The sequence below is a fragment of the Anopheles coustani genome, chromosome 3, assembly GCF_943734705.1.
Source record: "Anopheles coustani chromosome 3, idAnoCousDA_361_x.2, whole genome shotgun sequence".
Taxonomy (NCBI): domain Eukaryota; kingdom Metazoa; phylum Arthropoda; class Insecta; order Diptera; family Culicidae; genus Anopheles; species Anopheles coustani.
In genome coordinates, this window is record NC_071288.1 from 31977809 (window position 1) to 32005170 (window position 27362).

Below are 27362 nucleotides of genomic sequence, written 5' to 3' on the forward strand. Positions count from 1 at the left end.
GAAGAACTGTAGAGTATAAAAAATGGATAATCATAATTCAAGTGAATAAAAATTACTGTTTGTTCTTCTCGAGTTCTTAGAGCCAGCAGAAAAAATGAAACGAAATAGCTCAGTAAAAAATAACGACACTGAGAGTGGCCGGTGCAAAATTGGGCCATTTAGCAACGTTTTCTCATCCCTTTGCTAGCCAACATGCCAACATAGGAGAAGAAAAAATGAAATCGCACCTCCAGGCCAGACGTAAAATAATCAAAAACTTTTGTCATTTTAGCTGTACTGGATTCTTCTAGCATGTCCCCGCTGCCAACCATCCGATATCCATCCGGCAGTTGACAGCATTTCATCGGTAGAGTGGGAGAACTCATGCTGTGGGAAGCATTCTTTTGGCGTCGTGCTGGTACACACGCTTCCATCAAGAGGAGATCCAATTTTCAACAAATTTTTGAACACTACTACCATTAGGAAAAGAAGCAAAAACTCCCTGCTACGGTATGAAGAGCAGAGTCCACGGCCCATTTCTTGGAAATTAAATTTTGAGCTTTACTTGAGTGGATGTAACATTGTTTTGGCTTTGCGTTCCTTGGGTTCGGTTTTGGTTCTTCCGAAACGGAATATAGAAGCATATACTTAACTAAAACTTTGTTTGTGCTAGAACCACACACAATAAAGGAAATCTTTATTTGGTAGAATTGGCACAATAACAATTTTCAGAGAAGAAAAGTGTTTATTGTTGTCTTACTAATCGTACAATAAGGAATTGAAGAGGCACTAGAAGCAATTCGCAATCTTTTAAGTTGTTTGGTCTATGGTTCCAAGTAATAAATTCGTGGAGTGGTCCTCGTATGCTTGCAATATTTTAGAATGGCCGTCACTTTTACTCCATTCCGCAGTTTTAAACGTTTTCAGCATTCATAATACGGATTAAAAGATTTATTTTACACATTTTGTACATCCATTTTCAGTTTATAACGTTTTATTTGACAATAATAATTCAAATAAATTGTGGAAAATGCAGTACATTCTATCGAAACATATTTTCTGTCCGATATACGAGAACGATAAATGTGGGTCCAGTTGAACATGGTTTGCAAATCAGAACGTGAAAGTTGTCGGTTGTTTGTAACTTAGCAACAACATAAAAATATGTTACATAAAGATTACAAAAAGCAAAGCCTCGAAAGGTTGGCACTGGGAGTTTATGAAATCGTTTCCTGGGAAATGGGATGTGAGTGACGCCAGCCAGGCGCAGTTTAATTATTCTTAATTGCATAATCAATCATTTTTAACTGAATGTACATCGAAATAAACACCCTGCAAAGGATTGGTCGTCATAGTCGGCGATACTTCATCAACAATATCCCTTAATTTTATAACATATGTTTCTCAATGTTTCCAGCCATCTGGTACTGAATAATAGAAGTATCCGCTTGTGTAAAATTTCTTTAAAACGGCTTAAAGAAATAAAGAAAAAACTTTCACACATCATTCACCATAAGCGGCGATTTAATGCAAATGATACTAAAGAGTTTCAAGAGAATGCAGCCTAATTACTCCATTATATATGTACTCCAATGTTGCCTAATTACTCCATTTCCCGACCATGCAATATTAGGTTTGGTATTGTTTCGTATTCTGTACAAACAATCAGTGTTGGCGAAATTTTTGTACCTCGAAGGTGGCTGTTTGCTTGGAAAATGAAAGCACTTTCTCATTAACTCTCTACTCTCAGTTGGCGATGGAAAGAGTGAAAATGAAAACAAATCTAGCACTACGTTCTATCTTCGTCGTAATTGCTTATTGTAGTCAACCGTCAATACGATGGTATCATAAAAGAAGTTTAACAAGTGTCCCAGGCTTTCACATTTATTAGCTTCTGGCACCCCACTGTCTCAACATTGATAAATATAAACCAGAAAATGTGGTTCTTATTTTTCAGCGCTTTTATTCACCTGTCGCTTTTATTCACCTAACACCTGTCCTGTTCGTTGTGCCCTTTTTTATAGAACACTAATGTTTAGCAAAATCAAAATAATGGCTTGTAGCGCCAGAAGACCATCTGGTTCAAATCATTTTTTTCAAGCATTCGTATTACTTTTTTCATTGTCGCTTAAAGTGTCTCCTATCTCTACGAAGTAAACAAAAAAAATTCTGATTATGTAAAGCACGTAAGTGAAAAACGATCTAGTTTTTTTGCCTCGAGTTCCATAAAACACTCGGGTGTCATTTTCTCGATTTTTAGCAACGTACAAGAAACATTTGTAACTGGTGTTATGTAATTCATTTGATCCTTAGTAAAAAAATGTGGTTGGGATCTTCTTGTTTTGTAAATATTTCTATTTTATTTGAAATTATTTCTTTAGAGCAAGTTCCATTTGCAGAATCCTTGAATATGTAGGATCAAAACACCGAATGTACTTTACATGAGGAGATTCATAGTACTAGCAAAAAAAGATGCTGAAACTCTTTTGTAGAGACCTTTTGGTCCCAATTCAGTGAAAATTGAAGACAGGCTGTACCTAGCAGCATAGCGAAACACCAGGCACCTCCATCACCCCTAGTTAGTGAACTACTGGGCGTCTCCATTTCACCAAAGTAGGGTTATGTGTACAGTTTATTGAAGCAAGTTTTGTAAAACAATCGGAACATGTAAAACATAACAGTGAGGAAATTAAAACTGAAATAATGTTAAAATCTGCGCCTTATTATTTATGAACTTTGAACATTACTTAAACCGCCAAGCACAAATAAACAATTGATTGCATAAACATTTATTTCGCTCTCTACTCCACGCATCCATATTCATCGCATTCGATCGTTGACTACATACACTCGTTAGGACAGGTTTTTGCAAAAAGTGTTTGCGTTTGGTGGGTACTAAAAACAAGGGTAAACATATTGATGGTCGTAGTCATATTGAAAAGAGCAGGCTACATCCAGATGCCCCATTAGCGGGTTTACAGTGAGTGCCGGGCAGCCCGTTGGTACACCTCGTTTTTTCCGTAGCATAGCGTTCGTTGGTATCAATTCCACAAAAAGATTTTCGATTGCTTGGAGTCGGTACAAATGGAATCTAAACAGCGAATATGTTTTCTACATTTTGCCCCCTCAAGTCCGATTGGCAAAAAATTGAAATTATTGCTCGTCAATCGAAAACTCACCGAAACGTTATATTTTGTGTGGTTCTTCTTAAATTATATGCTTTGTATGATAAAATACTTCCTCAACGGGATCTGGGTGTTGTATTTGCGTTTTAATTATCGTTTTAACATTTTGTATTAATTTTTTTGATCTAAAAACCATTTTACTTCGATTCACTATTTATTTTAATTAAATGTATAGATTTCAAAAATAAATGCTACGTACAAAATAGTTTAATATACATTTCGATTATTTTTTTTAACAATATTAAGGTTTTCCATAAATAATTTGTTTTTTTCTTCTATTTTTACTTTATTGATGGCGCAAAACCTAACCATTTCTATGACTTTTCAACTAGTTTTTGTAGCAACAATTAAAAAAAAATCTCTTAACTGCTTCTTTACTTCGTTAAAAACCACCAAACCTTGCCGAAAAGTTTTTAATTCACCTCATTCATTTCAGTCCAAAAACTTGCCACACTCTGGAAAAATTGCGTGGCTTGTGGTCAGCGAGATTTATTATTCTTTCCCATAGACCCAAGAAACTGGCTTAAACGAGCGCTGATGTTTTTAATTGATAAACGATGCAATTTATCACCACCTTACCCGAGTATGAAATGGGCCTAAAACCTGAACTCGGCTGAACGGAGATAAAAATCTGCGATATAGGACAAAGCATGCGGTCATAAACAGCGATACCGCAAGAACTCAAACCCTTTTCAACGTCTGTTGAAAACAAAGCTTTTGTTATTTCTTCAAACAATAAAAAATGGGCCAGCAATAAGAAAGTTTATGCTATAGGAGAACCCTTCTGGGTAGTGTCGCGTCTCTACATTTGGTCGTTATTTGCCAAGCCTAAAGTAATTTTGACGCAGGTGACATCCCATTACAACTTAACAGTAAATAAAAGAGTTTAATATCCGTCAGATCTGTTGTTACATACGCCTCGATTTTAAACGGACATCAGAATTTTTTATTTTATTTTATCTTTTGTTCCCTAGGAGTTTGCACACTGTACAACAATATATCTTCGATTTCTTACGATTTTCTTTAAATTTAACCAAACTATGTATCCATCAGATTATATCAAAGCAAAAAGCATACATAAAATATTTCATCACATTCCAACCAATATGCTATTTGATAAATATAAATACTTTACGGCCATACTACAAATAATCTTTAAATATTTCCAATGAAACATGAAAATTTCCTACTCTGCACAGCACAAATGTGGCTAGATTCTATCATCGTTTAGTTGATCGTCTCCACTACGTGTTATTTATTTGAAGTGTTGGTTGTCCCCTTTGCCTATGCCAGCTCAAGTATGTTTATAACCAACGAGAGTGACGTAAATGTCTCAACTGTCATGACCCTTTACAGACTACACTAAGCTCTGGGAAAAGACTTGCAGGGCCGTGCAACCATGGAATATGATATAAATTACCCGAAAAGGCAACGTGCTCCGAATGCCTTTTAGCCATTCATAAATCCACACTCTGCGAAAGGGACCTCGGTTCAAACCGATTGGTTTCAGTAGTGTGCACAAGTAACCGTACCTGAATGCAGCACCTTAAAACTATATTTGTGTGTGTGAATGTGTGTATGGTGGGCTAACTCTATGACCACAGAGAACCCGATTGATACAGCAGTTCGGAAGAAAAGTGGCCAAGCTGGACGTGTTTTTGCTTTTTTTCTCCGTATCTATAGGATCCCGCACGTGAGGATATGCGCACCGACAGAAGTCAATGCCACTGCACAGCTTTGATGCTCATGAGAAGGTGTCATAGCTCAAACCAACTCGCTGTCCAGCACGAACTGACCACTTTTCACCTTGGTTTACACCTCCGGTACCAACAGCTGCACTCGTTGCTGAAGGGTTTGAAAGAGTCGAAGGGCGGGAAAAATGCTCGCTTTAGTAGCGATTATTTCCCGGCCTTCATTTCCACCTGCAATGCGCTGAACTCTCTCGCAAATTTTGTAAAAGTTTTCACTCCAATGGCGACCGAATTTATTGGCAACCAAAAATGGGCAGTAGCAAATGCAACATGATTTTCATTTGAAGTATGATTAAAGGGGTGTTGGAAAGCTGATAAATGTGTGATCATGGCGAAAAATTGGATAAATAATCTTCAGACGAGTACAGACAATACTTATTATTACTCTCGTACGAATAAAGGCTTACTTACCTTGAAAAATATTCCATGACCCATGAAAGTACAGTTACAAATAATCAATCCCATCAAATTAATGCGACCATTAACGATTTAATGAAATACTCCAGATTCGGGATACGGGTTGAACGATCCGATTTGTGAGGGTTTGTCGTTGATTCTTGGCGTTTGATTATATTACAAGCAGAATTATTCATCGGATGATCTGAACTTTTTGGAGAAACATGCTTACTGAAACATTTGTCTTCACGGTAAATAATATGATAAGGACAAATATAAATTTCAATTTTGATATGCTCCTTAAAACTAAGTATGGTTGTCATCACTAGTTTTGTTTTAATTTTAGAAAGGAACGCTCAAAAAAGCGTATTCTATCGTTGAAAACGTTCACATCCTGGCAGCTGATGATGCCGGTATGTCGGCAAATGTGTGCCCATAAAATATACATTCTACTTCACATCCTTTCTACCTGTGTCTAGAAGCGGTTGCCGACAGGCACCCTGTTATCGTGTTCACCGATGCGTTGTTGAAAACTGCTGCCATGCTGGGACGCTTTAACAGAGGTTCAAAACAAAAAGCTCTGTAGAATAGCTTCCCAGCAAAATCGGTAGTCTTCATGGCGAATGGAGCGAAAGCACGGCAGAAAAGCTTCTTGGATTAAGACTGGAATGTTTTCGGTACACCCTTGTTCAAACTCCCGGTGCCCGTCGTCCTATATGAATCGTCGTGTCGTTGCCCCGACCTTTACTCGATGGATAATTAATGGCAAGTGTTTGCGCAGGCCTTTAGGGGGCATAATAGAAAAAAACATTGGTGAAGAAGCCGGTATATCCCAAGTCTACGGGAAACCCGTTTACGAACCGATCCGGACCCGATGCCAACACCTACCAGCTGACGTTCACTTTGATGCCAGCATGCGTATGCTAAAAGGATGCCACAGACCAGATGAATACTGGAATCGGAAGACTTTCGACAACCAAGTCAAGCCGGTCATGACAGAAGGTTGTCCAATTGGAGCAGAAAACAACGGCAACATTGTCAACCGGCACCATCTTATTTCTCGTGTACCTTACGTTCCGTAAAAAGAGATGTTTGAACATGTAAAAAACAAATCTAAAAGAAGTTTGTTGAACAAAGTCTGACTAACTGTTTAAAGTACGCTTAAAGATGACTCCTTTAAGCGTATTAAAGACGTATGTGATTTGTTTAAATCAAAGAAAAATTTTAAGAAATGGAATTGCAATTGTTGCCAAAAGCAGATTAAAAATAATCGAAAACACGTGTTGCGTGCATTTACAAATCCTTATCCGACACCAATCAACCACTTCTACAATGCGAGGTTAGTGCCAGCATCTTCATTATATAGGGTGGTTGTTTTGCGGTTTGTGATAAATCCGGTATCGCAACCCAAAGATAATCACGGCCATCGTGGTTGTGGTCAGTGACGGTTTCGATGACAACGCTGATAACGATAGAGATTATACAGAGATTTTCTGTAGCATTTCTATCAAAATCGAAGTTCTGAATTGGCTTTTTGTTCAGCAAAATATCGTTAAGTCGAAGCATGGCTAAAGACAAAATTAAGTCATCATTTTCTCATATTAAGTCAATCATATATATATATATAAACTGTTTAATTAACCTTCTTACTACGGCATCTTATTCATTTTTAGTCTAAGTATAGTTCCGACAACTGTTTATTCTTAAAGTTTTTAAATGTAAACCTTCAAAGCGTTGGGTGAGTTTCATAAAGATAGTAATAACTGAAGCGTGACTTGAATGTGTCTCTTTCGTCCACCAACTTTGGTTAGCATTTTTCCACCAACCCATGCTCGTTACATATTTCAGGCCACACCGTCTGACAAGCATAATCCACTCTTTGGCCGTCATCAACCCACCGCAGGACAATTTATCAACGTTGTAAATGAAGCGTAACGAGCACTTGGTGGACGCTTTCCGGAAATAATGGAATTAACGTTTCACGCCGCTTATAGATGGCGTGGCACATCCTTTCTGCGACAATAGCTTACATCAGCAAGGAGACATTACAGTGGAAATAAGACATCACTTGCAGCAGGGGTTTCTTTACCTGAATATGTGAACTTTTGTTTAGCATTTGCCTTTACGCGACAAATGTCACGGAGTTTCACGGAATATCACGTTAGAAAAGAACGGAAATCAAACACATTCAACAATACTGTTTCATTTGCTACGTAACCTACTTAATTATGGGTTTGCAAAAGGAATCAAAGCAAAATCAATATGTATGATTGGTTTGAGGAATGTGAAGTTGGTTTAATGTGGAAAACACATAGTATATAAACCGAGAAGAAACTAACAATGAACATGAATAATTTCAAGTAAAATGTATGTTACCCATGTGGATCGTCAATACTTTGTGATTTGAAATATCTCATTGATTCTAACAATTTTCACTCATGCTATATTCAAAAACACAAAACACAAAACACAACAAAAGTTACACAATGTTAATAAACATCAGCGTGTTGTTTGCCTAAAACGTGTTTTGTGTCATGCTGAGTTTAAGTATTTTCACAAGCTGACATGGGTTGCGATACAAGATGATTACAATCCAGAGAATGCCAGATGCGGTCCTGTTCGTGTTCCGCAAAACAAGCATCATATTTATGAAACCATGTGATTGAAAAAGCAAAAGAGTATAAGTGACTAAACTGATGGAATAGAATAAAAAATATTTGTGTCAATATTGTTGTCTTCAATGTATAAAAGAGATCTGCTAGTTCTTAAAACATTATACCCCACATTTTTACAGGTTATGATGCATTTTAATCATCATAGATCGGATATTGGATGAGTGAAAAGGCTTGGAGTATTCATTCAATGAAAAAAAAACTAATTATAACTGTGCAATCAAATTTATCAGCTTATCTCAAACGATGCACGCAAGAAGTAACATCATGACCATTTCATTTGAGATTGAGGTCCTAAGATCTATAGTATTATGTTGAAACAAAACGTTCAATTCCAAGTTATCCTACGTTATGTTAAATATAAAAAAAATCTTGCTTATTTCAATTCTTAACAGAAAATGTATAGTGCAGAAAAAAAACTCGCAACTGAACTCGTCCACACAAGGACTACACGCGTCTAGAAGAAGGATATCTTACTTTTATTTGCTAGGATTTAAAACATCCGATGTGCAAACAAAGTAAGGCAACAGAGATGGCAAACAATCTCAAAGCTAACGAAAAAAATTATTCAATCAATTATGTTAGTGGATTTAACACAATCCAAATCACTTCAATCAATACTATCGGTTGAAGAAAGCAGTAGAACACAATTTATTCGACGGTTCAGTATGCACAATTGAGCTTTCCACGATATTGAACAGTTCGCTGCTCTGCCCAAGAGAGATCCGATTGCCAACTTTATGTCTGACACCACATCCGATTGCCAACTTTATGTTTAAACACGAACTTCATCTAAGGTTTGCAGAATATATGCAAGGACATAAAGACGTGTGCCTTATCGAGTCAAGAGCCAACAGTTGATGTTCATCGGCGAGACAGATGGGTTTCACACGGTATCATAAAGGTGAAGAAAATTTGAATGTTGAAGTGCAAAGACAAACAACTAGAAAGTTATCCGTTTAAAGTTAAGCAAACTTTAAAACTTTGGCAGTGAAATATCTAGAACAGAACAGGAAACACAGTTTAATGAAAGTCAGAAAATTTTATGCTTATTCTAAAAACATCTTAAAATTAACCTCTTTTAATTTAAAAATTTGTACTTGGGCCATTCTATAAATAATTCAATTATGTTTGAGTACCAAACTAATTATGTTATACTTTTTCTTCATTAAAGGTTGTCGAGGAATTATTCCTGGAATGATGCTCAAATGAACGATAAAGTTGTCTTAATACACAGCGAAGCGTAGGTTAAGAAATTATAACTCGTCTGTGACAATTGTTTCCGGTAGAACGCGCTGGGAGTTTAGGTGAAAGGTTTAGCTTCCCAACTCTTCTATTGAATCATGAGGTTGACTGGTTGGTAGAGATGTAAGCTACAAAGATCATGAAATTTTCCAATAAATACTAAGAGCTATTTTAAGAACATAAGATACGTGAGGTCATTTCAGTGTCACCATTTCACAGTGACATTGTCAACGTAGCAAAACTGCTACCATAGGGATGGAGTTTAAAGGTCTACGAGTCTTCTGTTCAGATTTACCAAAACTGTTTGTACACTAATTTTGTCTCTTTTAATGTATTATAGAACGGTGTATTGATCAGATTGCATTACGGTTGTTAAACTTCTTGCTAACAGCTGACGACAAAAAGTTTAACTTCCATGGGTGCATCATACGTTCCAAACGGATGAATATAAAAGTTGGAAAATCAAATACTAATAAAAATCTCAACAATGTACTGTTAAAGTTGGAGGTGGAATAAAAGAAAGCTGTTCAATAAAATTATGTTGAACAAGTTTGTAGGTTGAGATTTTGCAACAGAATTTTTAGTTGCGAACTGCGTTAAATTAAAGTGTGATTAAGTCTTTGAGAACGATTGCTGCACTGTTGAATAAAAGTAACAAGTTTGTTACATTTTATCCCAGGTATTTAGTAGGTCAGACGAAAGAAAATATTTTCCCAAGAATTCTGGCTTTCACTATGGCGCTTTTATTGCAATCGGGTCGCAAAAGATTTTTGATACAGTGTTCAATAAAGTTTTGCTTGAAATCAAAATAAAACTCCAATACAGAAAAGAAATATCCATATTGGTAAGCAGTGACACGAAACAAGTCATTCATATTAGAATGCGATATTCTTAATATTTTTCATCCTAAAAACATAGGCGGATGAATATAAAATGAAGTTTCTTTTACGATCTTTTGAAAACCCGTAAATTATAAAAGAGTGGCTGCCATTTGGTATCTTAGATGGCAAAAGCTACGACTTATCCAATCTTGAGCTCCATATGCTTTCGGAAGCCCTGGAAAGATAACGTTTGTTCAAGAGTTTCAACTCATTGATTTATGGTATTTTCTTCAATCGTTTCGTATGCCTTTTGGGGGAAGAAATACTCAACGAATAAAAACGGAGTAACTGAGATGTAATAGTTATGACCAATATTTTTATTTTCTACGTAAAACCCTCGCAATACAGTTTCACGAACACAAAAGTACAGGACACGTGTGTACCAAAATGTAAGAAACGGAGCTTTGTGTCGGAAGTTCAAATGGACAAGCCATATGGTCGCTCCTTTTCGTAGGCCCACTTTTCCTCCCACCTCTTGCTGACGAGATGGCACTTTCGAGTGAATATCTTTCCCAGAGGAGATGGGTTTGGTTATGGGACCACTTTATTGTCTTGGGGCAACGTTGAAGTTAAAAAGTTGAAACGATTAAATAAATTTATTTGCCAATTACGGAATACCTTGGACCGAATGTGTAGCGCAACAGCAGCGAAATAATGCCGAGTAAACTCGAAAGACACCCGTAGGCAACGCTGATGTTTTCTTGTGCTTTAACGTCCTCACCCTCAATTTCAAGAACAAGTATGTAACCGTGTCAGTGTTCCATTTTACAGCCAGAATTTATCCCCAAAAGGCCCACCGCTTAAGATCCGCGTGTTGCTTGTGTGAACTGCAGGTATTTTGCAATAAAACTGATATCTGCATCGTTTAATTATGGTTCCATGACCCTATTCAAGTGTGCTTTCATATATAACCTCTGAATAAACATGAGGATTTGTAAAAAGTTTTAACTCATGTTCTACTTATTAGTGATCTGTTATGAATAAAGTGTTTGGAAAAGGTTGAAACTTATCATCACTTTCTGTTCAGATCACGTTTTGATGATCAGCGATTCATTTAAGAAAAAAGCAAATTAAGTTTTTTAAGCAAATGTTTAGTAAGTTCAACATCCATAACTAACGCATATTTCATGCTGTTGATCAATTTAATAGATAAGAAAAACGATTTGTTTTCCGAAGATACATCTCAACGAAGAGTTTCAGATGCGGTTTTGTAAGTGGCTTTAGCCCAAACCATTATCAACGAGAAAGTATCCAAAGTTTGATGTTTTGTTGTTTTAAAGACAAAGTTTCTTTTCTCAATCCAAATGTTTATGTTGAGTGAATGCGAGGGATTTTCAAATTGGTGAACTTCTGCTCAACAGAAAGTTTGTAAATATTTACCAGTCAGTCAAATACTACAGAAAAGCAACAGTTTGATGGACGTACAACATTTATTCCTTTTCTTTGTCTAAGAGAACGTAACTCACTGAACATTTAAAATTTATAAAACCTAGTGTTTTGTTTGATCTTTGGCATTAGAGGAACAAACATTACATGAAATTCCAGATTAAAAAAGTATTTAAATTTTACTAAAATACGATTTTACACCTTCATTTCTATCAAGTATCGTGAGAGACGGTAAATTTATTCAAAAGCTAAGCAAGAACGTTTTGGTATCTGCTTTTATGTTGAGCATGCTTCTTACTAAACCCTTCTAACATTTTGTGGTTTCGCTTTTGAAACGCGAATTAAAGAAGAAAAAATGCTTCAACATAGGATATATATGTTTAGAAAAACCAGGCATCAATTCTCAGCAAAAGTTTCCGGTTAATAACAAGCTCATTTTTTCCTTAAATCATCCACAACGAACAGTTACTTTTACCCTTCTAAAGTTCAATGTCAATTTGTTTCAATTTAATACATTTTTCATATTTTTGTTTCATTTCAAACATTGCTTAGAAACAGCAGCAGCCAAAGTTTGCTAAAATTGAAGACAGCTGTGACCAAATGGAATTGAAGACCCCCGTGGTGAGTTTTGCAACACAAAAAGGAAACATCTTTACTTGTTGCAACTTTTGTTGGTATCCGAATGACATTGGGTGCGCTTGATCGCTCATGAAAAGCAGAAACTTGGCACATAAATTCCCCAACTCTTCCACAAGTTTACCGAACAAACTGACGAGGTAAAGCTTAAAAGTTAGTCCTCCAGTGGGCATACTTTTATAAGGACAGAAATTGTATCAAAAATTCCGCAGTGCAAGATCTTGGGAAAATTTTACCGGCAATTTCTTACCATAGCGTTGTGCAAAAAACCCACTCGGTACAGGGTCGGACAAAACTAGAATTTCCACAGGAAAATATAGTGTGTTTCTGGTTTACCTGTGCGGCTTTCCTACGGTTCGCAGCAAACTGCACGTCCTGCAGTACCTGTCTTAGAAAATGAAACTTAGTGCTGCTTCTCATGGGAATTTATCAAGCGTCTTCTACTTAGACTTACGTATGATTTTGAATCTGTTGAGGAATATCAAATCATAGAATTCATTTACTAGTAATAGGCAAACAAGTATGTCCTTTGTTAAACATTCAAAACAGCTAAGAATGTTTCAAACAGCAAAACTAAACGATATAGCAAATGAACAGTGCAATGAATGAATTATTTCTTTAAACAAGTATACCGATAACACCGAATGCTGTTGGAATACCAAAAAAAGGAAAAAATGTCCCCGCACGGTCTCATCCTCCCAACGTGATACAACGGCTGGAGGAATGTTGACAATCTGTCAACAAACACTGCATGAAAGTGTCATTTATTTAACATTTCGCCTTAAATGAAGCTAAACTCCTGTTTCCTACAAAAGCAAAAATAAAACAAACACATTCACGTACAGTCGTTTTATGTCACTACATAGGTTGTCATCTTTTCGCTATGGGCGTCTCTTTGTTTCAACGCTCTCTCAAATGAAAGAGATAAAAAGTTTATGGTTGATGAGTATCATAACTCATAAAAGTATAACAAAAACGTCTATAAGCAGTTGATCTTAGCAGCAGTGTTTCTTGTTGCAATTGGAATCTTTATTGCGTATTCAGTTCAGTTAGAAAATTGACTTCTATAGGTAGAAGTCATTTTTCTTTAAATATTCGTGTTCACTTAATTTATGTTTCCAACATTGTTCTAATTTTTTTTTATGATCCACAAAGAAAGTTCTTGTTAGCATGTTTAACATTTACTCAACTTAAAGTCAGACCTGAAATACTGAGCGAGAAGTGCTCCATAAAAGAGCATCGTGCAAGAATGTCAGTTTATGTGTGCTAATAAAATATGCATTCTTTATCACATCCATTCACCTCAGTTTGAACGTCACCACCATCTCCAGTCAGACGTCAAATCTTTGTTGGGGTTTCCTCGCAACTCATACCTGAGAATGTAGGCTTCTTCTGCACTCGTAGACATACAGAGAACGAAAAAAAAAATCGTGGGCGTCGGTAGATTTTGTTTGCCTGAGGGAGTGTTGAGAAGGGATCGAAGAAACGTTCCCTGGATGAAAGAGTAGATTTCCTAGCAACCTTGTCCAAACATCTTTCAAAAGCCTATATTGCTCCCAGCGTCCTCAGCGTCACTGCTAACTCAATGGATAATTGATGGCAAGTGTTTGCCACGTTCGGAGCCTTTCGGTTGGGCGACCACTTTGTTTGCCATGGATGACTTTGTATGTAACCGCACTGTCGTAACCAGCATCTTGTCGATGGCCGAAGGTGGAATGCAAGAGAAATCGGACGGTACTTATCATCACTTAAGACGTTTCCCAGATGTTGCTCTAAGCGTACAAGAGTTGTTGTGTATCGTCTTGCAGCGTAAAAGCCTCTATTGATATGATTCACAAAGCGGTTGCCTTTGAAGAGGAACGTAGGAAGGGAAGAAGATATTCACAACACTACCGTTCTTGCCGATGGAACCGTACGAGATGGAAAATGTTGACGCTGGAGGTGTACTTCTTGTGCCCACAGGATGTGGATTACCTGCTAATGGCGATGCTTACCATTTTTGGTTTCCCTACGAACGTAAACTCTAGATTATGGTAGCTATTCATAGAGTAACGACAAACAATCAATCGGTCAGGAAAATTGCGCCAATGTACAAGTAAAAACATTAACGAAATCTTCCAGGTTACACTATAGCATAGAAAATTATCAGACGAGAAAATTAGATAGTCTAGGTAGTCAATAATACAGTCAGTTAAATAATTTCAACGCTATTTCAGACAATTCTATACTGCTACTTAAATTCCTGTTACAGTACTTGCTTTGTGAAGTACTTAATTGTGACGGTACCTAACTTACGTATGTTTAGTGTTCAAGCACAATCAACATTACAAACATTATTATCAATAACAAGCAAAATGAAAGACGGACCATCTCATCCAAAAGCGTTCATAAATAAATAGAAACTTCAGCCAAAGAAGATAGCAAACATGAATATAAGATTTAGTCAGTCACTTATGATATTATAGTTCGATTTGGAAACAGCCTAATTGTCGGGATCTATGTACAATTTTTACTGACACGACTGGTTGTAATCTATGCAGTTCAAAAACGTTCGTTTTTTCTAATTGTTTCATTCGATGTGGTTTAGATTGCTTCTTCAGAAAACCTCTCTCCAAGCACGTTGTCGTAAAAGTATGTAAGTTATCCTAAGGCCACCAAATAAACGAATTTTGCTACCTATCGTTTCCATCTAGCGCACAATCAATCTTGACACAACTTGTTAACACGAATCGCCAGCTGTTTATTTTGACGACAAGCGGACACAAACATGACAATTGTTATTGTATTGCTTATCGCTTGCCTTCGGGCGCTTTGCTGTCCTGAATACCCATCTGTATCAAATGTCGATTGGCACAACTGTGTGGTGGTACGATTCCGTGAACTGTTATATTCAATTGATTTAATCGTGTATTCAAGAATAAGCTGTCCAAGCATCACCATTGCAAGAAGCATCTGTCAGTCTTATCAAGTAGGCTACAATGGTATTATGATGAAGGTCAATTGATTTATGTAACGTTCAACATACAGGCTGGCACCGGTTTTCGTCGACCTCGGCTTAGGTCGTTTGAATAAAAAAAACGTTCGAAGCTAGTTCATAGCAACGTGCTTTGTTCTTTACTCATACAATTTATATCAGTTTGTATGACAGAAGATTGTAACATGGACAAATAAACGACAATCAGAAATGTCTTTCAATTGAAGCACTGAATGTTTTATAGAAAGCCTATGGAATCTAAGGAAGAAAAACGGTATATAAAACGATTGGTGGCCATTGATTTGGTGGCAAAACACACAAACATGACGAAATTCAGATCACATGAAGAGGATTTGATAAAATAGTGGTAAATATTTACTTAATTGTGACGCTATTCTACATCCTTGAAAAAAAAGCACAGCACAACTATATGAAGTTTCTTTTGGCATTCACCTTTCAAAAATTATTTGTTTGAAAATGAAAAAGAACTACAATACAGCACGCCACAAAATTTTATTACTTTTAGTTCTTTTTTAGCAAAATTAATAGTTGAAGCATCTATTACTAAAGTGCATCATGGGAGTTAATTTCAGTATATTTCAGAATATTATTATATAATTTGATACCAAATGCAACGTACAAGTAAAACTCAATGGCACCAAATAGGAAAACCAAATGAAAACGCTTTCTAAGAATCGAGCATTTTTGAAACCTTTTGCATCTGAATTGTTTAACACCAGTTCGTTGAAACCTCTTAATGCATGGGGCTTTCTTAGCCTGTTGATGCAACGTGGAATAGTTTTCTCATTTTAAAGAATGAACATGTTTGCTTTGAAACGTGGCGCTACAAAAACAACCCTACATCTCTCGCTTACGCTTGTGCAATGTTTGCACCGATCTGCCAGCAGCTAACGATGGTGACGGTAATGGTGACAGATGTTGTTGTTCATCATTCCCCGGGATTTTGCGGTGAAAGAATGGGTTGCCACAACTCGGTTGCTGTGGTCGCACTAATTCACAGAAAATAGGATTATGCTGTAAAATTCGCAAAGAAAGTCAACCGGACGGTCAGGAATCCGGCTAACAACACGGGACACGTTGGGTTCTTTCTCACAGTCAACGCTGATAGTGTAAGAGACAAACATTTGTTCTAAACAGTCTCAGGTGGTGCTTAAATAATAATTGTGAATCTTTTCAATCCAGGTCCTAAACACATCTATCAATTTGGGTGAGCAGGATTCTTTTTCAAACAAGGGCAATATTTGCATGACACAAATTTGATTAAAGGGTGTCCCCGAAAGTATAAGCACGATTTCTAAATTGCGTTTCTGGAAAACGGATGACGCCAAACAGTTGATTCTTCGGGTGTTTGATTGTTTACATTCAAAACTACTAGGTAATGCATCGAAAGTATTTTTTTCAACCGTTTCTGTTAAAATGCGAGGCATTTCCGTCAAAAAGCGCAAAAGCGTTCTGCACAAATGGTGCTCGACTCCTAACATTTCGCTAAGGTAATTAGCAAAATCGGTAGGTGTGAGTATCGAAGCCGTACGAACCGCCATCCAAAAGTTTCGGGAGGTGTCCAGCTTCGAGGATACGCCGAAAAGTGGTCAAAAACCTGGTCCTATTGACCAACATTTGAACCGGAAAAGAGCAAAAGCATTCAAGCAAAAATAGGAAGGTTCTATCGCGATGTGGCTCAAAAAACGGGTACGTCAAAAAGTTACGTCCAATGTGCCAAAGCAAGATTGAATTTTAAATCGTAAAAAAATCAAAAGAAATCGAAATGGAGGGCAAATCAGGCCGCATGCTTTAAATATCGGGCCCGGAAGCTGTACGACAAGCTGCTGTGCCGCCAATCCTCATTCATCAGCTCGACGATGAGTCGACCAAGACCAGACCAAATAAGATATTTTGGGCACTAACGAAGGCACACTTGAGAAAACATGTTAAAACTGCGGAAAACATCGACAGTTTTCAAAAAAAACTGTAAAACCGTTGAAAAGTGTCGAAAATCGTTCACGACAAGTCTGTGCTGAGCCATATCGGAGGCGACAGATCAAAAGTGTGGTCATTAGCATACGATAACATTTTTTAATTTTTTTTTCACAAATAGTCCAGAACATAACCCAAACACTGTTTATGAAACAAAAATTCAGTTTCTGGAACAGGTTTTATTTTTTACCTAGTTTTTAAATCGTGCTTATACTTTCGGGGACACCCTTTATACACAAATGTTTTACCATTTCTCAAAACCACAGACTGAACAACAACATCGTCCTGGCTCGAACTTAAAATAGAATGTCCTTGAGCCCGCCTACTACCAGTGAAATAAAAATAATGAAGTGTATCGCGTTACGGGCTCGCCGTCACGGCAACAGCCTATCGCCTCGGGTCAGACCGATCGAACATAATAATCTCAAATTACATTTTATTGTGCTGCTTGCTTCGTTTATCATCCCCCACAGACATGCTCAAGAGACGATTCCAACTCTCATTACCCTCCCACAACGGAGCATAAAAACCGGAAGACGATACTGGGAGAACCACCCCAACCATCACATCCCGCCACCTTCTAATCCTCTTTGATCCATCAAGATATCATCGAACGAGCCGATGATTTCAATTTTCACTGACACACTTCACTGAAAGGCGCTGACGGGAAAGCATCACTTGCTTATTTCCGTGCGAAAAAGGCGTACTATCCTTCATGCGATGCCAACGGCAGTGAGGATAGCCGTTTGTTACCTTTGAAACACGACCCAATGTCGTTCACCTCTTGGCTTGTAAAGATCAGCCTTTCATTGAAGAAAGTGATTTCGTTTCGAAGTCAAAAGAGTCTCTTGTTTGAATCCGATCCTTAAAGCATATGTCTCACACTGCAGCAGATCGGTCGGTAGTTTGTTTGCATATGACCCAGTTCAAAAGAAACACCCTCAACTCGCTTGACCTGCATTTTATAATGTGAAACCAACTCCGTTGGAAGTCGTTACGAACATTCAAAACAGTCAAACATTCTTTTTGCTTCAAATAAAAAAAAAACCCGTAATATGCAAGTTCTAGCATTAATCTGCTCACACATATGCATTCTTTATCTTTAATTTCACCAATCTATCGGACACCATTTTCACACCGTTTGGGATGACCACATTGTTGCGGATTCATTACAATGCAAACATTTTACATCCCAGGAATCATTAGGGAAAAATGAGACGAGGTATATTAAAATTGCTCATCGCTTCAACTGTACCAGTTTTGCGAAACTCTGCTAACCATGCATAACGTGTAAATGTGCAGCGTAATTTATGGAGCTGACACGAAAGTTGTCATATGGTAGAATTAAAATTGTGCTAGGGCTCAAAGTAGTTCTGGAGCTTGGCAGACTTGGTGTGTTGAATCGTTTTATTAACTTGTTGGAATCAAAATCCCACCAAATGTATATGATAAAAATGATTCAAAGAAATAGTGTTTTTGAACAGATCAAATATATAAAGATTTATGAACATTTAAGACCACGAGATACTTAAGTACTTCTTATGACAAAATGCAATAAAAAAGTAGTTATCCTTCTTTGATAATTTTTAACGACTTTCATTTCAATACATCTGTAGGGTACGGCCTACTCCGGAACTTGTTACTCAACAGGTGGATAGAGAAAAGAAGAAAATGGTTTCAAAAATCTGGGTTTGTCCAACGGTACCAGAGAACGCAATATAGTGTCCACAGATCGCTACCCGCCAGGGACTTTCTGTGGATTATAATGCTAAGTATGTTGGGGACAGAGCCTAACAAACACCAGTGGTTTTTTCTCAAGTTGCATGTATTTGGTTTTCTTAACGCCTTTACTTACGTCACAAATGTTGTGTTAGCGATGTCTAAGACCGGTGACACTGTTATCAATTAACCGTTATTTTTGAACAGCAGGTTATCATAAACTGGTACTTGTAGGGTTTCGTTAAATTCAAAATTCCTAACTGTTCAGAACCTTGTAGAGTTCTGTGGCCTACCTTTAGGCGTCGCAATATCGTACAACATCTTTGAAACTTCAAGAAGTATTCTAAACACGCGAGAAGCTAATTAATTAAAACAGTATGAAATGGTCTAGATTTACTCTAGATGAGCAATAGAGAAATAAATGAGACGGCTGTGGTTGAAATTGTGTCCTTCTCATAGGCTATATCGCAATCCTCGATCTCACCTTTCTACGGTCCATCCATCCCCCGGATTTTCCAGGAAATCTACAAGCGCTCGGAAAGAAAACCACATGACCGTCGACTAAAGCGTAATGGCGCAAACCAGTATAAGCTCGAAGGACTTCGGAGAAACACTTGTTTTCTAGGATCCTAGGATGGATCTTTGCTGGACGACGCCCGCTTCTCTGTTGTAACCTACCGATCCGATAGGCTGCTGCAGCGTAGGAGGAGGGTTTCCATTACCAGACGCCATAAAATGGTGATTTATGGTACGATACTCGGCTCGGGAAGTAGCGAGTCCTTACAATCTTGTCCGACAATCTCCGTCAGCGCCATTTTGAGTTCATTCATTTCTCCGAACCACCGACAACTCACCGAAACGCAATTACTTCAGTGGTGCATGTATAGATGCTCTTAACGTAAGATCAATACGTGGTTAGAAGAAAGCGTGTCAATTAAAATAACTGCAAAGAAGTCATATCAAACTTAATTAATTTTCAGGCAAGATGATTTTAATTTCAATTTATATTAACGCCTCTCAGCTTTCAATGTATGACAGTTTATACATATTTGTTAGATGAGACCCTATGTCAATTTAGTTCAAAGCAGGAATAACAGTTATAAACAAATACAGTCTGACAAGAAAGTATCCGTACAGTCACCAATTTCAACTTCAAGCCTAGTAATCTCAGCGACTACGTGACCTAGGACAACCATTTAAACGACATATCGTTGATAAACTTCTATTCTATCCAATGAGGTCTTAACATTTCGAGAAAGTTACTTGTAGGTCACTTTGTTTTATAGAAACCCAAAAAAAGGCTCAAAATCGATGACAAAAAAGTATCCGTACACCCACCTTTCTTGAAGAAAAACACCGGTTTGGTGAGGTTCTAGTAGTCAAAATATCAATCTATCCATTATTTCGAGTTATTAAGGGTCTAAAAGTATGGTGGCAACAATTTTATATCATCATCCAACGTGAAATGGCCGGTGAAACTAGCCAAACAGCTGCAACCGATAGAGAACTATCTTTTTCATGTGAAGTAAAGGGAACCTAACTTGGGAAGTTGATGAACCCTGTGGCAAATATCATGCTAAGTCTCAGGAACTTACAATTTGTTGAATTAACCAGGGTACAACTAGACTAAACCCTTCAAACAGACATCTTTTGTGGTTACTCAATCGCTATGAGGGGGTGATTGCTCGAAAAGCTATGAAGTCCTCCATACTTAGAGTTCTCAAACTTGAAGAAAGGAGTGTCTAGATCACCAATCATATGATTTGGATTACAACTCTTAAGAAGATGTTTTGTAAAAAACAATAACATTGCATAATTGTACGTTGCAAATTTTTCATTTCTAAGGAAAGAATAAGCAAGACTGGGGATTTGCAAATCGCTGTATTTTGATGCCATTGGCGTGTCGGCACAGTGTTTTATACACTATATACAGACTTCATACAGACAAAATTAAGCAATTGTGGCCAAAAAAACGAACAACAATAGAGACTTGACGTCGAACTCAATCATCAATACGAGCAACGTTGTTCCAACTATAAAACACAGTAGTTGAGAGTATGTGTTATGGTGTTCGGAGGCCATTAATCGACCTGGAAACATTGAACTAATTATAAATCATCTGTGGGGCATGGTCTACTTCACCCATTTTATTCCTTGGACAAGCCAACCTTTGGTAAAAGTTTAGATGTTCTACAATGTTCTCTCTGAGTAAAATAACGATCCTAAGAATAGGCCATGTATTGTCCAAGAGTGACCACTTTATGAGATCATACAAGTGTTGACGATACTCGAAAAGTGTCCGGAATCGATCTCTATACAACATTTGTCGAAAGATGCCTAGATTTACCACCAACGGAACACTATCCTGATCTTAGTAGACATCTTTAGAACTATTATGGAATTGGGTCAAATTTCCAGCATCTTTCGAAAAGAAAACTGGTAGAAATTATTTCTTGGCACTTACAGGCTATTATAGAGGCAAGTGGCATTGATTGCACCATATTGGCACATCATGTACGGATGGCACAACATCAATACTCATCATGTACGGATACTTTTTTGTCATCGATTTTGAGCCTTTTTTTGGGTTTCTATAAAACAAAGTGACCTACAAATAACTTTCTCGAAATGTTAAGACCTCATTGGATAGAATAGAAGTTTATCTACGAGATGTCGTTTAAATAATTGTCCTAGGTCACGTAGTCGCTGAGATAACTAGGCTTAAAGTTGAAATTGATGACTGTACGGATACTTTCTTGATAGACTGTATGCAACCCGATAAACGGTAAAACATAACTTTCGCTTAATTTTTAACATTACAGAGGTCTAGATTGGAAAATCGAATGATGATTTTTTGCTTCGCCAAATCTACAGCTTTCCGCATTGCATAAAAAACTCTCCCATGCTTTCTCTACCGACCAAGCTTTTCAACCGCTGAAATTATGCGAACAATATTTCATCTTTTGTTTGACATCAATAGAGCCAAATTCACAAATCGATGGCAATTTTCACCCTGTGCAATGGTGACGAACGTGCTCACAAAAAACATGGAAAGTAAGTAAAAATTCTCCGGTCGACCGCTGGATTGGTTGGGTTTAAAAGTGTGTCCCGCGGTGAATAGGGAAAAAACAGCGTGAAAATTGTGCTGGTTTCGAACGAAAATCGATGAACCCGGGCAGTTGCATAGAGAACTGAATTGAATGCTTATCAAAACGTAATACATTCGCTATTGTGACTTTAGAAAACAGTGCCGCAGAGGGAAAACTCTCGGTTGAAGCAAACCAGTGCGTTAATCGATATTTTCCACAGCCATATCCAGATTGAAAATGTCCAAAAGCACGCTGTAAAAATATGCAATTTCATTGCTCACACCAGAGAAGCTGACTCGTATGACCGTTATAATGATTTATACCGGTCGATAACCATTTCCAATACAACGAAGGTGTTCCCAAATAAGGTTTTTAATGTTCTTGCACTCTTCGAAATAATTAGATTTGGACAGGTTTTGATCTCGAGCATAGGTTGTTTTATTCACTCAACTAATTTTATTCCTTGATCGTACCGCTAAAACTTTTGTCCTTTTACGTCCGCTTCTGACTTGCTACTGGCTTGCTTATTTCCACTCCTTCCAGCTACTCCGTTGTCAATTCCGCTCCTGGGTTCGAACCTAGCCAGCTATTATGGTAACTATTTTGTATGGTCCGAACGGCTCGAGCAGTTCGAGTACTTTTAAAGTGGACGTTCGTAACACTCCCCCCCAGTACGACAATCCTAATTGTCTTACTCTGTATTCGGGAGAACGTCCAATACTGCAAGCTTAGTAGCCGGGCGCTCGTATAAGGCGCCGGAACTTCGTCCGTGAGGCTTGTAAGTACCTCGTCCGTGAGGCTTTTGAAGGAACAAACTGCCGATAAATTCGTCTTCACGGTTCTTACTAGTCGCTCCCATGACCCGCCCATGTGAGGCGTAAGTGGAGGATTAAATACCCAGTCCGTCTCTGAGTCGATGAATTCGGTGGCTAGTCCATTCAGGTCGATGTGTTCTGCGAGTCTAATCAGTTCACGTTGCGCTCCTATAAAATTGGTTCCTTGGTCGCTGTAGAACTTGCGGGGACGCCCTCGCCTGGTGATGAAATTTCTAATCGCCATGATGCAGGAACTGGTTGTCAATGAATTCACCTTTTCCATGTGGATCGCCCGTGTAGTGAGACACGTTGCTAGCATTATCCAACGCTTTTGGTTGCTTCGGCCTACAACTACCTCGATTAGTCCAAAATAATCGACGCCGGTGTGCGTAAATGGCGGGGAAAATGCAGCTAGTCGACCGGGTGGTAAATCGCTCATCATCGGTGGCTTTGGCACTGCTCTCTCATTTTTACATTGTTGACATTTGCTCCGGATTTGTACTTGTTCCACTTGTGGCAAAACTTCCACCCGTTTAATCCACTCGTTGTATTCTGCTGAGTTCACCTCTTCGTCCCAGTCGACGCCAGATCGCCAAACATCCTGAATCACTACCTTCAAAAAGCACAGATAGTGTGCAATTAGGCCTAGAGGGTCGAAGATCGTCATGAGAACTTTAAGCATCTCTCGCTTGGTTGGGTGACGTTTACCGGTCAATAACTCCTCGTCAAAACGTTGCCAGCCGATTTTATAGGTGAGCATGTCGCTCTGGATGTCCCACCACAATCCCAATACTTTTTCCATCGATGGTTCTGAGGAAAGATCTAGATATTTGTTGACGGGACTGCTCTTCTGAACCGCTGACATGACCTCTGTGGAGTTTGAGATCCAATTCCTGATCTCAAAACCCCCTGCTGCATGTACCAGGCCTACGTCGTTGATCAGCTTCGCCGCCTCTGCCTCCGTTTTAACACTTATCAGCAAGTCATCCACGTAATGAGACTTTACGATAGCACTCCAGGCCTCTGGATGACTAGCTTGATACTGATCTGCGTTGAGGTTCTTGATGTATTGTGCCGTACATGGCGAGCAGCAAGCTCCAAAGGTCATGACTTTCATTGCGTACACTGCTGGTTTCCCATCGTCCTTTGTCCACAAAAAACACTGGTACCGTTGGTCCTCGTCGATGATGCCAATTTGATGGAACATCTCGCGGATATCTCCGGCTATACCAATGCGATGAACCTGGAAACGAAGTAGGATGTCGAACAATGGAGTGACGAGATCAGGTCCTTTCAATAACATAGAATTCAGGGATAGCCCTTGGTAAGTTTTGGCAGCTGCATCCCACACTATTCTGACTTTCCCAGGTTTGTTAATGTTAACGACGGGAAAAATGGGAAGGTACCACTGGTCGTCTGCTTGTTCGATTGTGGAAAGTTCACGTATGTAGTCCTTCCGACAATAATCCGATATGGTTTGCTTGAGCACACGAGCAAGCTCTGGGTACTTTTCCATACGTCTCTCTAGGTTTTGATGTCTGCGCAGCGCCATATCTTTGTTTGGTGGCAAGTTAACGTTATCAAAACGCCAGAGTAGTCCTGTCTCATAACGCGTTCCGTTGAAACTGGTGCGGGTTTGAAGAATGTTCATCGCGCGCTCATCATCGGCGGCCATCCGCGGTTTTGCAGGTTTTGTCACGCCCATATTGTCTAGCGAGAAATACTCCAACAGGGCACGGTGCATATCTGCGTCTACGTTGTCCTCATAGCGATGAATGTATAACGATGGTGGACTCGATGATTTACCCGCGATACCTCCTACTGGACCGTATACTGTCCAGCCTAGGCTCGTTTTTGCTGCTAGTGGCTCCCCGTAGCGTCCTTCTTTTATTTTCCGTGCTGCTGCTATTTGGGGATGACTCGCACCGATGAGTATCCGCGGTGTAGCATTCTCATAAGACACTAACGGCAAGCCTTTAAGATGTTGGTATCGATCAGCCAGATGAGTCATATTTGCGGTCTGAGGTGTGAGCTTGAGATGAGCTACTGTTCTAGCCTTCTTCAAAGTGAACTTTCGCCCTGCAGCAACAATCTGAATGTTTACCATTTGCGACTTTGGTTCCGTCCTGATCGTGCCATCGGACCACTTGACGCTGAGCGGGTTGAGCTTTCCATTCAGTTCCATCTCGTCGACTAACGCTTGATCGATGAGCGTTAATTCCGATCCTTCGTCCAGGAGTGCAAACGTATCGATCTGCTTCCCCGCACCTACAACCGTTATTTGTACGTATTTCAACAACACCGACCCGGATACCGATAGGTGGGTGTTGTGGGACACGTTTAGATTTGGATCGATGCGAGGCTGTTGCAACGACGGGTTGGTTCCTTGATGCTCGTTGTGCAGCAGCTGATGATGTTTCCGCACGCATCCGTGTTTTCCACACAGTTGAAAACTGCAGCACGCTTCGGGTGGGCCTTTGTATTGCTGCAGGCAACTCCTACAAAGCGCGTTCCGGTTCACCACCTCCCAACGCTCCTGACGTGTCATTTGCTGAAAAGTTTTGCATTCAGTTAATAACTTGCAGTTCTTATTGCAAACGACACAACATTGTCCTGTTTCGGTAGTCCGTCGTCTAGGTATGTCTACAGTGTGCGAGTTTACTCGCCTGCCTCGTCTGTCAGACATCTGGGGCACGCTCGGCTTCTTCTGATCCATCTCCGTTGTCGACGGTATTATAACGCCACTAACCGCTTCGGCTAAAGTGAACAACCAGTCACTAAAAGACGAGAGGTTAGCTTCGGGTAAAGTGGCTTTATGTTGTGCCCACTGGAGCTTTACTGTGGGGGGAAGCTTTCCGACTAACTGGTGCAGTAGTGTAACATTGTACAAGGTAGTCCGGAATGTCGCACGCCTCCACAGTTGCACAGTAATTTTGCACTGCCACCGCAAAATCCACTAGTGTTTCCAGTCTGTCTTCTTTGGGGGTGGGAAGAGCGCCTATCTTCAAAGTCAGTTGATGGATTATACGCTCGGGTTGTCCGTATAACACCCTCAATGTATTTATTATCCGGGCATTGTTGCTTGGGTACATCAACAGACTGCGCACAGCTTCCAGCGCTTTCCCGATGAGGCCGTTTTGCAACCGTATCAAATTCTCCTCCTCGGTAAAGCCACACATTTCAGTGGTGCGGTTGTAGGTTGCAATGAATAGCGGCCAATTTTCAGCGTTCCCATCGAATTTTGGAAGTTCTCGGGAAATTGCCTTACGTGCTGCTACTTTCTCCTTATTCAGCCCAGAGTGTGTTTTAGATTCGGCGATCGTATGCGACCCCGACGGGGCATGGCTTTGCTTAATTGGTGCCTCTGCACTAGTTTGGCGGCTACTAGTCTTACTGGATCGGCTGTAGAGGGAGCAGGCATCCTGGTCTTGTTCTGCTGCTAGGGACAATAACGCATACTTTTTTGCAATATATGCCTGCTCGATGTTTTTTTCTTCTTCCAATTTCCTCAACGAAAGCTCCAGCTCACGAACACGCACTGATGACGCTTGCGAACTATGGGAGGAAAGCGCAGACATGGCCCGCTCCGACTTGATGGCCTTTGCGAGAACAATATTTCCAGATCGCTCACCTATCAACATATCTTTTTGTTCCGTGGCACACACTGACGTACCAGGAACTTTCGGCTCACGCACGTGCTTCGCCATAACCTCTTCTGTGGTTGCCGCTGTGGTTATGTTTCCCGAACTTTCTATGGCTACTATACCACACAATGGCTCACTTGTTGGCTTTTCTCCTTTATCCATGGTGCACACTGACGCTCCAGGAGAATCGATAATCGGCGTACGCACGTGCTTCGCCGAAACCGTGTCTGCACCCACGATCATACTGCTTCCTGAAGCTTCTGGATTTGTCGGGTTCTCCGCATGCTCGGGTTTCGATGTGGGTTTCGGTGTTCGCGTTACTCTTGGCATGTTCAGTCCTCAATTTCACCAAAGGCACGTTTTTTTTTACTTTTACTATGAGTAGCAAGTCCAAGATATACGATAGTGCGAAAAAAGTTTTATAATGTTCCCAAATAAGGTTTTTAATGTTCTTGCACTCTTCGAAATAATTAGATTTGGACAGGTTTTGATCTCGAGCATAGGTTGTTTTATTCACTCAACTAATTTTATTCCTTGATCGTACCGCTAAAACTTTTGTCCTTTTACGTCCGCTTCTGACTTGCTACTGGCTTGCTTATTTCCACTCCTTCCAGCTACTCCGTTGTCAATTCCGCTCCTGGGTTCGAACCTAGCCAGCTATTATGGTAACTATTTTGTATGGTCCGAACGGCTCGAGCAGTTCGAGTACTTTTAAAGTGGACGTTCGTAACAGAAGGTGAGTGAATTAAACTATGATTTGAAAAGATGAACCGATTAAAACTAAAGCTATTATGAAAGTATTTCAATTAGTAGTGCTTAGTCAACCACATACCCCATCGGCTCAGGGCAGTTTTCTTTCGTATCGTCAGCTGGCAAGCATCTTCAAAGACCGGGAACAATTATTTGCATATCTCATACAGCAACTCAAACAGAGCATTCGTTATCTGAAACCGGTGCATTTGTAGAAGATCGAGTGTGTAGAATAGATTAAGGTA

General features: G+C 39.2%; 1 protein-coding gene across 1 annotated transcript in view; it reads right to left on the reverse strand.

The window, feature by feature from the left end:
- LOC131259433 (uncharacterized) overlaps positions 1–26697 on the reverse strand; it is a 60460-nt gene extending 33763 nt beyond the window's left edge. The window contains exons 1-3 of the mRNA XM_058260935.1: positions 26505–26697; positions 23432–25480; positions 23226–23368 (exon numbers count right to left, since the gene is read on the reverse strand). Of these exons, the coding sequence (XP_058116918.1) occupies positions 23226–23368; positions 23432–25480; positions 26505–26697 (2385 nt within the window). The remainder of the gene's footprint in view (positions 1–23225; positions 23369–23431; positions 25481–26504) is intronic.
- Positions 26698–27362: the final 665 nt, after the last annotated feature.